Below are 13,816 nucleotides of genomic sequence, written 5' to 3'. Positions count from 1 at the left end.
GATAGATGCCTTTTGATCAGAAACTACTAGTTTTGAAAGCTTAAAAATCATTAACTTGAAGTAAAACCTTGGTTTTCTGGACCTCCATTTAGTGGAGTAGATAACAAAATTTTCCTATGAACTTCAGCCCCAAAGTTGTCACTGGTTGGTGATACTTGATATAATTTATGTCTTTTATGTCATTTGTGTAATGTTTTATTTGTATCAATTTATGTCATTTGTATAAATGATGTAAAAATATCATTTATGTAATTACATAAGTGATATCAGCTATACCAGTGAGATACATTTGTGTATAATGGATACCTCTTTGCCCCAGATGGTTGGTTCAACTCAAGTTTTACTTGAATGCGTATTAATGTACTACAGGCATCTTGATTAAACTATTGCTTTCTCAGTTCCTGTGTTGGGAAAAATGTAAGCTTGTTCCAGCCTGGAATTAAAGTTCACAGAGATTCCAGACCTAAGTGCTTGTTCTGAGATTTCTTTTCCTTGAGCATTGGCATTGCAATGTTGTACAAATGCATCAAACAATATTGTATAATTTTGGAAAACAGTGGCTCAGGAGATAAAATGAGAAAGATTATGATAAGCCCAATAGTTGGAGAGCGGAACAAAATCTTCGTTCAGAATGTTAATGTATTTGTTTAAAATGATGAAAGTGTACATACTAGGCAAGAAGGAAATTAAATACAGATCATTAGGAAATTTGTTAGCAGTTGCATGCCTTACCTTATATTTACAAAAAGCAACCAGAATGTCCATATCCTAAGTCTTACCCTTGCTAGAAAATAAGTGCAGTTCTTGTATTCCTAAAATGAATTGGAAGCAGAAGATATGCTTGAACTTAGTGTAACATACCTTTTTCCTTGTTTCCATTTTAAAAGGAGGGATTAAGACCTGGAGATACCACCAGCACTTTCTGTGGCACTCCTAATTACATTGCTCCTGAAATTTTACGTGGAGAAGATTATGGTAACTTTTACACCTGTCAATCTCATATTTTGTAAAACATGAGTGGTTAATATCCTGAACAAGCAAGACTGCAACCAAGCCTTGTGCTTTCCATAATCAGTAAATGGCATTCACTTTGGAGAATCTGTCTCTGAATTCTAATCTTGCCATTGATCAAAGCGTACAGTACACCTTTCAGAAAAGTATGTTTTGGCCCTGCTCTTATTTATCAATTACATTTTTATCTCACTTTTATACTAGGAGCACACGGCAGCATACATGGTTCCTTCTCCCATTTTATTCTCACAACACCCTTGTGAGATGGTTTTCGTTGATTCTACCAGATACCATGGAATCTTCCACAGCTTATTCTTACTGATTTAATTTTTATAATTAAAATCAAGTTGAAATTTGATCTTGCCTTTTTTTAGATCCCAAGATATTTATGTTCCTATGTCTTCTGAAATCCATATGGTCAGAGTTGTATTTAAGTCCTATTTGTAAGTAAGTTTGGTTAAACAACAATACATCAAACCATGTGCTGTGTTCTGTGTTTATCGAACATGTTGAGCCAACATTCATTGTCTTTATTGGAAAAAGCATGTGAAACGCTAGGATAAGCAGCTCTCTTAAGGGGCACACTGAGTAGACCTTTTAATCTGTACAATGACAGTCAGTACAGGTCCTCCCCTGTAAAGGAACCATGTACAGTATGTTGGTTGCTGCCAATGGAGTCAACTTTTCATGAGACAGGTCTATGGAAGTGAATTTTGCCTTGATCAGAAGAAATGTTTGTGGGTGTCAGAAAAAGGGTTGTCAATCCTAATGAGGCTGGAAAGGGTTACTAAAACATGCAATACATGGTCAGGAAGATAGTGCGCCAATGAAGAATATACAGAATTGTTAATTTTCCAAGGAAAACTGCCAGCAAAAATTACCCCAAAGCAAGGCATCAAACACTCTGAAGGTTGCAAAGATCCCTGAAATAACATCAGAAGTGCTGCAGGTCACTCTTGCATTCATGAGTCCAGCATAAGGAAAACACTGAAAAGTGGTGTGCATGGGAGGGTACCAAGGAGGAAACCACTATTTTTCAGAAAGCACATTGCTGCCTGACTTAAATTTGTCAAAGAGCACCTGGGTGACCCAGTAGACTCTTGGAACAATGCTCTGACATGAGACCAAAAGTGGCTTTTGCAGGGGGCTGTAGCAAGGTATGTTTAAATAAAACATTGCATTCCTACAAAAAAATCTCACCCTAAGCGAGTTGTCATGGGAGTATCATGATTTGGGATTGCTTGGCAGCCTTCAGATCAAGGCAGCTCCCGGTCATTTAGGGAACAGTGCTTTCTCGATTGTGCCTGTGTACTTTACAGGAGAATGTTGTGTATGTCTCTGAACTGAAGCTTAAATAAAGGTGGGTCATGGAGCATGACAAAGACAGTGAAAGTTGGCTGTGTTCAATAAAGTCTTGACCCAGGATACTGTTTTGTGTATCATTTCTTTAATGGAACTTAAATGAAGCTCTGGTCACAATAGTGTAGGATTACAGATAATTCTAAAGAATTCACAAACTTTCTGCACGATTGTAAGCCTTTATGCTCTCAAAATTTTATTACATTATGCACAGAGGAGTATATTTAGCCTTTCACTGAATTCAGCTAAAGTCAGTTTAGGAACAAATAAATATCCAGTGCATGTATTAACACAGTGTGCTAAACTAGGCTAAAATAAAGTCAGGTTCAGTTTTAATGGGGAAATCCAGCCAGTATTGTCTAACCGTTGTCTAACCAGACATCAGGTGAAATCATAATACGGCTTATTTGGGGAAATTATATTATGTGAACCCAGCAGTTGTGTTTGTTAGCCCAAGTTTAATGTATTATGTGAACCCAGTTTATGTCATTAATGAAGTAACATGTAGGCCGAGTTGTCAAACTGCTTTGCTATATTATGCTATTTCAGGCTATAGGTAAGAGAAAAACACTCATTAAAACAAGTGTGTGTATATATATAAAATCTCCTCTAGCTTTGTTGGCAAGAATGCTGGCTGAAACACCCCCGGCCCATGAGTTTACATTTTATGTTTCTGTGTGTGGGGAATATCTTCTGTTAAAACAGAATCGGGGTTTCTTAGAATTTTTGAGAGAATCAGAAAACTGGTGGATGAGATTGGAGAACTTTGGAATTCCTTGGCTTATAGGCTACTTCAAAATCTTTGTTGTCAGATTTAAGCTCTTAATTTAGCTGTATTTATTGCATTATCATAATCTTTTTAAAGTAAATACGTTGATTTAATCAAGCTCCTTAAAATGTTATATTGTTTTCCTCTAAACCTTAGGATTTAGTGTGGACTGGTGGGCTTTAGGTGTCCTGATGTTTGAAATGATGGCAGGAAGATCTCCATTTGACATTGTTGGAAGTTCTGATAATCCTGATCAAAATACAGAAGATTATCTTTTCCAAGGTTAGTTACTCTAAATGGCTAGTATTCAATGAAGGAAAAGTGTTACATGGTAAAACTTAAAGAGTATTGCAGATCCTGCCTCTTGATTTTCACATTCATGTTTGCTGAAAATATATGTGTAATTACTTCATATACTTAAAGCACCATAGAAGATGCAAATAAATTATTTGTGGCTGAAAGAAAACATATTCCATAGATAGCAACATAGAAAAAGGTTAACTGAAAATTAATAAAAAGACACTGTGTGGCATTAAAAAATTGTCTGGTTTAACAGAATAGATAGGAAAGATTACATCATTGTTCTCCTTGAAAGAAGGCAGTAGCAAATCCCTTCAGCATTATTGGTGAAAAATCCCTACGTGGTTGTGTCCATGAAGTCACCAGAAATTATATTCAGTTTGAAGGGGACTTGGACTCCAGTCCCCAGACATATGTTGATATTGCTAAACTTATGAAATTTCAGTGCCCCTAATTATTTCTTCTAGTTATTCTGGAGAAGCAAATTCGTATCCCACGATCCCTTTCTGTGAAGGCAGCAAGTGTTCTAAAAAGCTTTTTAAACAAGGTGAGAGCTTGTGCCATATATAGTTTGAAATTCCGCGGTACAGTTGCAAAGTTGAGAGAACAATCCTTAGAAGAACCAAAGCCAATGTCTGTTATGAGAGCAGATGAAAAATATTTGCCCAGAGGTTTTATTTCAGTCTGGGTTTACTTGGAAGCAAAACTCACTGATGGAATCTGCTCCCAATTCAAGCATGCATAAGACTGTAGCTTTAATTCTTCCTCTGGCTGTTTAGAGCCAAACTGAGAATGATGCTTGGCCTTGCATGGGTGATTAGTGTTTAACATTTAACGGTGTCAGGTGGAAGGGTTCAAGTCAAAACCTGCCTCTTCTGCGTGTTGCTTGCAATGGAAGAAAGCCAGTCTATTTCTTGTCTCTTTAATCTTAGCTTTTAATTATTTGCATGGCTCCCCCATATCCAGGCAAGGGATTGATTAGAGAGGCCTCCATAACCCTATCAATAGCATCACCTATTTCTTGGTGCAGGAGAAATACAGTATTTTAGAGGAGAGATTTCTGTGAAGTACCACAGGCCAAGTGGGAATGGCTGGTGAATAGAGGTAGACCTATGAGTTGGAGGTTCAAGATCTCTGGGTACATGTACAATTTCTTAAATTGAATAGTTAACATAAAGTAATAATTAATTGTTGTGTTAGCATTAAAGGTGAATAGCTTTAAAAGAAGAATCAGTAACTTTAAAAAATCAGACATGTTTCATTCATCTCATTAGTGATCATAAAAGCATAATGAAAAATTGCATGAAGATCTCCCCTTTGCAGAAACAAATTTTTCAAGGCTATTTTAACACGAATGTTACTTAGCTAAGAAATGGAAGTACAAAGATGGCATGGGGTTACAGCGGTAGCTGGAAATGAATTTGCCTTTGCATTATAAGCTTACAATTGAGACATAACTTTAATCTGTAATTAAATTATACAAATGTACCAGCTGTCAAACATTGGCATAAGAATAGCAAAAAATAAACTTGTGATTCAGGGCATTGTCTGTGTGAAGGCACATGATGCCCCAGGTTTGCTAAAAGTTTAATGGCCTGGATATAGATAGTAACTGTGCAGGAGTCCTATTTATCCACTTCAAAAGTATTCATTTAGCTTTTATTATTCAACTGTATGCTTATTTCTTTTTCATTCATAGGATCCAAAAGAACGTTTAGGATGCCATCCTCAAACAGGGTTTGCAGACATTCAAGGACATCCATTTTTTCGTAACGTTGATTGGGATCTGGTAAGCATCTGTAAATACTGCTTTTTAAGAGCTTTAGATACAGTGGATCTTTGTAGTCCTATTTAAAGCAGTCAGTTTATGATACTGATAATAAAAAGTTATTAAACTTTTGAGATTTCCCCATATAGTTGCCCTTTTATATTGCCATGTAGAACTCAATAAGAGTTCATACTTCATTCAGACAAAAAAAAAATTCAGGGGGAGGAATCTGTTACGTGTGGTTGTTTAGATTTTTCCTGCATTTTTAAAAGAATTAAGAAATAGTTTCCTTTTGAACACTGAATAAAATAACTATGGCAACCTATTAAAACTATTTAGTTTCCCAAAATTATTTCTAAAGTCTCTGCGCTACATAATTGTTGGGCTAGAATAAGCAGTACTTGGAAAAAGCCAGAGGAACTTCTGCTATCAGGAGCATGATCGTGTAACACAAGAGGAGAAAGGAAAACACCGTGCTTTCTTACTTGGAGGCTTTCTGGTTTACTTTTGTGAAGGTCGACCTCCCTCTATCAGAGGACCTAGCGTGCAGTGAGTGAGTGAGTGAGTGAGTTAGAAGCAGCAGTACTTCTGTAGAGTTTAAATTAGAACTAAGGAATAATTTGTCCTGTTTGCTTAAGAGGACAGCGAAGGACTAAAGGTCTTGGAAGCTGAAGGAATTCTTGGGAATGTGAATCTGCTTTTGAAATCCACAAAAGAGAAATGCTGCCCAAAGAAGCTGAAAAAGCTCCGTATTGAAAGATAAGCGTCCCGAATGCAGCATATTAAGCGCCTATTTTAGCTATGACATTACATTTTCATGTGTTTGAAATCTTACTCATCGGATACTTTGCAATACAATTATTTGCCATCCAGAACTGAAAATATTTTAATATACCAGGCATATGAAAAAATAAAGTCGTACACGATATGTTTTATGTTTCTGAAGTATTGGGACAAGTTTAAATTTGTAAAATGTTTTTTTTTTAAGTATTCCCATTTCTATGAAATGTCTGTTTTTCTGAAAATATTGGAAAATATTCTTCTCTCTGAAATTTGTACTTCTCTAAATTAAGACATGGATTCTGCAGTGTATTGCCCATTTGCATAATTCAAAAGCACAATCAGACCGTTGCTTTCAAAGGTTTTATGATAATATGCTAAGTTAAGAATCTGAGTTCAATTTGTGAAGCAGTCAAGTAAATGGTAAAATTAAAGGTCAGATCAACCTCATTGCCCGTATTTTGCCTTTAATAACTTTGGAAAGATTACCCATTATTTATAAAAAGTTATATTTTAATGGTGAATGGACTTTATTCCTAGATGGAACAAAAACAAGTTGTTCCTCCATTTAAGCCAAATATTTCTGGAGAATTTGGTCTGGACAACTTTGATTCCCAGTTTACCAATGAACCTGTTCAACTCACACCTGATGATGAGTAAGTAAATGATTTTGGAAGTTAATACATCAGAAGAAATACTCTTCTGTAAACCTAGCAGCTCTCACGGAACCATACCCTGTGGAGTGTAAGAGAGCTATGTATAAGCTTCATGTTCATAAAGTTGGTTGCTAGGGTTAACAACATCCCATAAAAGAGGGGGGGAAAGGGAAAAAACAAAGGCACAAAGAGGATAAATAGGGAATTTACAAGCATCATAGAATTAGGTTAACATTTTCAGTATGTCATTGATTAATTTTAAATAATTAAGTATACAATATCATTTTAAAAACTAGAAATCATTGTTAAAATCCAAATAATATATGAAATCAATAACCAATGCAGTATAAATCACAAAATGAGATTAAGAATTATAGTAATTTCTATCTGGGCAATTGAAACTTTGTATTAAGAGAAATCTGGATTTCGGGTGTAGTACAAGCCCATGAATGCAGTTATAGTCCAAAAAATTGTTTCCAAGTTGAATTAAATTCTGTGCCAGATTTATTTTGAAATAATGAAATTATGGTGGACATCAAGGTGCATTTGCATAGCTTGATTAGCCATTCTTCTGTAGAAGGAATTGTGTGTACTTTCCAATAGAAGTAGAGAGAATCCTTGCAGCAGTTGCCATGTGCAAAACTGCCTTGTGGGAATGTAAGGCTAATAATATTGGAAAAGAAATCCAGCCTTTAAAACTTGTCACATTCTATTTTAAATTATTTTTTTATTGTTGAACTCTAACATTCCCACAAATATTGAAAAAATATCCAGCCTGGTTTTTATATTTCCAACAATTTTTAGAGAATGCGCTGTCCATTTAAACAATCAATACCAGTGGTAAAACAGATCCGTTTTCTCTAGGTGTAATTTAAATACTTAAACGTAATGTTTTTAATGTGAAATTTCCGTTGTTGCCTATCAGTTATTGTATCTTGATTCTGCATCCATTCAGTCATAGGTAGTTTGAACTGCAGTTTTGTGATAGGAGAAGGGCTTAACCCGTTTCCTAATACCATAGTAAAAACAATGTTTTTAACTTGGGAGAAATAAGTCTTTTTGAATCCTGCCAGCTGAACTGTTCGTATAGGGCCTTGTTACAAGCTTCTTTCTTTGACTGCTATAATTTTACTTTCTTTTTAGATTAGAAACTTAATTTTGATATTCCTGCTCTTACTTTCAGTGACATTGTAAAGAAGATTGATCAGTCTGAGTTTGAAGGCTTTGAATATATCAATCCCCTTCTGATGTCAGCTGAGGAATGTGTCTGATCTCCTGTGTCTAACCTGTGCCATCTTTTTTACTGATGTTTTTCCTGCATGGGTGAACAATGTTTCTGTTGGGAAGCAACTGATAAAATGCATTTGCCATCTGGAATGAACTTTATCACAACGTATCATTAACTTGCTGTAAGCTGAATACTTTTTATTGATATAAAAAGAAATGAAAGGATAATAACAATTATACCAAAACTGGAGTCTAACACAAGGTAATTATTCTGGCCAGAAGTTGTCTAATATGAAATAAAAGATTTTGCCAGATGTTCTGCTTCACTTGTAATGTTACTTTGTGTTTGATAGATTTACTGTTGCATTAAGTGATGTTCAGCAAACTGTATATAAAGTGTGGTTTTCTGACAACTAGGTTTAGAGACAGTTCATAAGACTGCATATTTTTTGTTCCTCCATCTTTCAGCTTTACTTAGTCCACTGTCCAAATTAAACTACTTATGCTACCAAATTCATTTCGAAGACACTGATTAAAAACTAATTGCAGAGTAAGAAGTATCCCCACATTGATTATAGTAAATGTTATGTCCACACAAGATAGGAGTTTGCATGTAGTATAAAAATCTGCTCCCGTTCTGTAAACGTTCTGAATTTATTGTGAGTTGGCTTTGTTATCGCAACCCACTGAATTTGGTGGGATTTGCTTCTGATTAAACTTTCCAAGAATTACCCTGCTGTGGCACTTGGGACTTTGGAACATCATATTATCTGCATTCCTTAAGAATTACGACTGAAGCCTTCTTATTTCTATAGACTAAATGGAAGTGGTACAGCATTTCCCGTAACAGTGATAGAACCAAGGATAATAATGGATGCAGTGACATTGATGGTTCTATTGTAAAAGAGAATTTTCTTATTAAGCACATGTATTTCATTACTTTTAATTTAAAGAAATTAATTAAGAAATTAAATTTTAATTTAAAGAAAAAAATCAATTTTTTTATTCACCTTTGATACACCTATGCTATATAAACAAGTGCCTTCCTCAGCTTTTTGGTTCAGAAAGTATAGTGTTAATTTAAGCAGAAAACTTCAGTAGTTGGGTCTTTTTGAGGAAGCAAATAGTAGAAATAGGCAGCTGATGTTCCCAAATTAGACCTCATGCCACTATTTTCATAAGCTTAACAGGGACCATAAATTACTTAACACAATAATTTGGAAAGCTAGTATACTCCAGCTAATTTCAAGTTTAATGCAAAATATTGTGATGGCCCAAACCCAAATATATCATATTTAGCTTTCTGTAATACAAATCGGGGTGCATAAGGAGCGATGAGAGAGAAAGGGGACACCCGCATAGCCAGTCACATCAGCCAAGTCAACTTTGGCAATCAGTGGGGTGACAGATGTCCCAGCCAGATCATCCTCACAAATACAAATTACTCTTTTTGTTACTGTGGCATTTATTGAACATTAGTGCATTAAGGGAACATTTGCTTATTTGAATAGTATGAATTATTTTGTATTATTCAAATAAAAAAAGAAATTAATTCATTCTTGTGCTTTCATTAGAATGTTAACAAGCTCTGTCATATTTAGGGTTCATCTGAACATCATTCTTTTAGTCCTGGTAAATTTTAGATCTGGTGAATTATCTTTGATAAACTTTTGGGGTGGGCAGAGATTATTTCCATGGTATAAGCTTAAATGCTTGGCTCCTTCCCTCTTCCTTTTCAGATTTCTTGATTACAGCAAATAAAATTAGGCTACTTAACAGTGGGCTTGGGACAAAATGGTTTTCTACCAGAGGTATATTGTCTGACTCGCACAATTCTAGAATAAAATTCTAATATTCAAGAATGTTCAGCTTCTAAGCACAAAATCAATGCATTTACAGATAGAGTTGCTTCCATTCCCATCCTGTAAATGTGTCTGTCTGCCTGTCTGTGTATGTGTGTAATATATGTTTCATGTTGTGATGTCACCTTTAAAAAAGATTTGAATATTTAAAACAAGGGTATTTTTTGAGGTTTTTTTCATATTTGTTTCAGATAAGCACCACGATATTAAAAAGTGTTAATTTTTAAATCTTTTTATTAAAATGTAGAAGCTATTTTAAAATAATTGAACTAGGAATTCAGATATGGACAGCTAATGCAGCATGATGGGAAATAACATTCGTTTTTGTATGAAAACTGTATTGGTGGATGTTTTCACTCAACTAGTTCTGTTCCGTTGCGTGTTTCCTTCTTTTGTTGCCTTTGATATTTGTGTAACCATCTCCCGAAATTTCTACATACTTTTTAAACTGTCATTTTTAAGTTTAAGAATAAAAAAGCAGGGCTTTTGTTTACATCCTGTGTAGCGATTCTTTGTACTCTTTTTCTCAAAGACCCTTTGAATAACTGTATCTGCTACTTTTCATGTCGGAGTAATATAAACACTGGCTTTCGCTTACGGTTAACTCTGCTTTCTCCAGCAAGGAGCGCACACGTAGTGATGTGTATTGCCCTAGATTTTTCTCCTGGAATGCAGGCAAGACGATCAGCCACTTCAGAGTGGTCCCATCCGTGTCTGTCTACCTCCTCCTGCAATAATCGAAAACCAGCATAGGAGGAGTAAGGAGGTATCAGACAGTATCCACTGCATTTGTGCTTTTGTTTTCCCTGGTTCATCAATACCGTAGCAACCTTCTTCAGGGAGCTATGCAAACTGCAAAAGAAAGTCCACCTTTGTTGACAGAGGTCCACTGCATTGTAGGACGTGATGCAGTGAGAATCTCAATGGGCCGACCTTATGGTTAATGTCCACCTAATCAAGATAAGCATAGAACTCATGCTTGCTTACAGCTATACTCCTTTATTTGGCAGAGGAGTAAAGAATGATAAGCTGGATTACTATGTGTCACACCAATGCAGGGTATGAACTACTTCCATCGCTATGTTCTCTGGTCAGCTGAAGCTGTAAGTCCCATATTTCCTTCGTTAATTAACAGCAGCCTTATTGAAAGGTGAACTTTCTTCCAAAGTACCGTTTCTGCACTTGATATTTTTGTTTTGGGGGCAGGGAGAGGACTAAAGTAACCATGCAGTGCCAATAGCAAATCTGTTACTTGTCCCCCTAGGGTACTATGTAGCTTGCCAACACCACGCAGTGCTTTCATACTCACAACTAATGTGTTAAAGTACGCTTCATTAAGAGAAAGTGTGCATGCTAGATCACTCGTGTGTGAAATTTATTTTATGCAAAAGTGAGAACTATGCACCATGAAAAAACAGGACGTAGAGCAGTGAAGTATGTAATAAAATGCTTATGCGCTAGCAACCAAACTAAGAACTGAATACAAAATTCTATTTAGGTAGGCCTGCCTGCATTGCAAGATGGGGAAGTTGTAGAGGGAAAGGTGTGTACAGCTGAGGTCCAACAGGAAATTACAGTAACAATGAAGAAAGTTCATGGTATAATGAATGGCTTGAAAAGAGGTGGACTTTAAGAGAACTGGGAAACCGGAATTTAGGATTGGTTGCAAGTCTAAGAAAAACACCCAAGCCATTCATAACTACATTTATTATCTCACTAAAGCTTTTCAAATCTTATTTGGAGGAGACAGAACTCACAGAATGCAGCAAATAAGATCCTACGTTATTTTATGGCACAGATGGTGAGTCCATGATAAATCATTGCCTGTGGTTAAAGGTGCAGCTGTCAATCATTTAACTAATCCCCTTTCCAAGATGGTGTGTGTGCATGCACATAATTGAAAGCCAAACATCAATATTTGGCATCCACCAAAAGTTTCAAAAGAGAAGATTTGCAGGGTATAAATCTACAAAACCTCCAAAGTGGGTCGATTTGAAAAGATCTCGCAGCATCCAGTGCACATCCCTAGTACTGGGGACTGGATTTTATAGCAAGCATCTCAAATTATAACAGCATAATATTGGTAAAGTTAGTTCTCTCTACAGCAGTAGTACAATGATGCTAAATGCAAAATAATTCAAAGCCATAGCCAAGACTGACTGTAAATTATGGGCTTTAAAGGATAGAAAAAGCTGTATTAGTAAAAATAAACATAAAAAATAAAAACAAACCTCAATTAAACTGGGGATTCCCCACCCCAAAGCTCAAGCCTAAATCTGGCCAAGAAGGACAGGTTGTCCTTGTCTTTTTGAAACACTAGATGTTTATAACTACCTTGCAATAAATAACTTGCTGGGATTCTTCAATAGGTAATGTTTTGATCCATTTCTGAAGTGACATTTAAGATGGAAAAAAAGCTGTAAAATATTGTAACATACTGAGATCTTTCTTCTGAGACCTTTCTCAAGGGGAAAGGCCTTTCTGGTGGTTGCACCCAAATAAAGTTTTGCAGCCCAGATTTCTTGGCAACAGTATAGAAGTAGTTTGTCTTTTCCGATGTTTTTCAACTTCCGAATCTAGCTATGGGATTCCTTAGAAATCTCCAGCTACATACAACATGCGCCGGGCCAGTTTAGCTTCCAAGCCCAGGTGTGGCCCCTCAGATTCTCTCGCCTGCTATGCTGCATGAATGCTAGTATGCAGACAGATTTAAAAACCAATTCGGGTATTACCTGCCTTTACAAATACTTATTAGACTTGCTGTTCAGTCGTTTGCATTGTCTGAGTTTCTCATCAATCGGTAGAGAATTACCTAATTTTGATAGCATGTAAGAAATTGCCATCAATCAGAATGTTTCCAAATGATAGAAACAGACATTAACAGACATTGTGTGTGTGTGTGTGTGCATGTATACACACGTGCTTGTGCACACACACATATATGTATGTCAATCCAACAAGGTAGACCAGACCAAGAAATCTACACCATATAGATCAAGACTAATTTTGTATAGTTGTAACAGTTTCAGTAACAGAATCTTGCAAGCCTCAGTGTGCTTCCCACTCCCTCACTTCTATTTGTGTGAACTAGGAAGTGGCTTGTCTGAGATGTTTTCTCCCATTATTTTCTTGGCCTCAGGCTCACGCCCCTCTTATCTGGCTGTTGCCTTGGTAGCAGTTCCCCCCTCACCCCTCCACTCCTTCGAGGCCATTCCCTATGCCCTCTACAATATATAATATGTCTACCTGTATATCTGGTAAGGTATTAATAGTAGCAAGAGATGAAAATTACTTTGTATGATTGCTGTAACTATCATTATTTCTAAACACATGATGCTGTTTCTTGGTAACCATACTGCTAATAATAGGTAAAATTCAGAATAGCTTCCATTTCTTAGTAATAAGCTATGGTTTTATTTAAAATTTTGCCAGGAAACTGAGAAGGATGATGTGATAACAAATGGACACCAAGGATTTCATTCTGCGAGACAACTGCATAGGTCTTTGAAGGAGAATGCTCAGAAATTGCTTTAAAGACACATTCAATAAAATGCTCATTTTAGAGAGAGAGTGGTTATCTACGAGATGTGGGTTAACTATATATTTGAGTGTTAAAACTACAAACCTATCATCTGCTAGGAACTGATAAAGGATCACAAGTCATAAATACTGAGTAAGTATTAAAATCAGAAAGAAATCATTCTTGAACAGTTGCCAACTATTCTTTCTAGAATCAAACCACCTTTTCATAGATTTATTATGGAATTTTTAGCAGATACTTTTTGCCTTTCTGCCCTAGTATTTTAATTATGCGCTCAGAGGATGTAGGAATCACATCTTTTTGTATGACAGATGTTTACAATGGGCATAAAAAATTAATTCATAAAACAGTGTGATAACATTCTGAATCCATTTTAGCAGTTTGAGAAACAGGTTTGTTGTGTATGCTAACCAGTTTGACAGGAAGGTTATTTTTAATTTTACTAGTTAACACCTTTCTTTCAACGTGAAGTAATTTGGAATAGCAATTTTCACTTGTGTATTAAAAATGCAGATTGGTTGTCTCGCTTTTCCTTTCATGTGT

At 35.9% G+C, this 13,816-nt stretch overlaps 1 protein-coding gene across 1 annotated transcript in view; it reads left to right on the top strand.

Moving 5' to 3' along the window:
- PRKCI (protein kinase C iota) overlaps positions 1-10,225 on the top strand; it is a 33,759-nt gene extending 23,534 nt beyond the window's left edge. The window contains exons 13-18 of the mRNA XM_063306453.1: positions 888-975; positions 3,296-3,421; positions 3,907-3,986; positions 5,139-5,228; positions 6,528-6,643; positions 7,827-10,225. Coding sequence (XP_063162523.1) covers positions 888-975; positions 3,296-3,421; positions 3,907-3,986; positions 5,139-5,228; positions 6,528-6,643; positions 7,827-7,914 — 588 coding nt within the window. The 3' untranslated portion in view covers positions 7,915-10,225. The remainder of the gene's footprint in view (positions 1-887; positions 976-3,295; positions 3,422-3,906; positions 3,987-5,138; positions 5,229-6,527; positions 6,644-7,826) is intronic.
- Positions 10,226-13,816: the final 3,591 nt, after the last annotated feature.

This window comes from Candoia aspera, chromosome 6 (assembly GCF_035149785.1).
Source record: "Candoia aspera isolate rCanAsp1 chromosome 6, rCanAsp1.hap2, whole genome shotgun sequence".
In the NCBI taxonomy this organism is placed as follows: domain Eukaryota; kingdom Metazoa; phylum Chordata; class Lepidosauria; order Squamata; family Boidae; genus Candoia; species Candoia aspera.
This window is presented reverse-complemented; position numbering and strand designations above follow the sequence as displayed.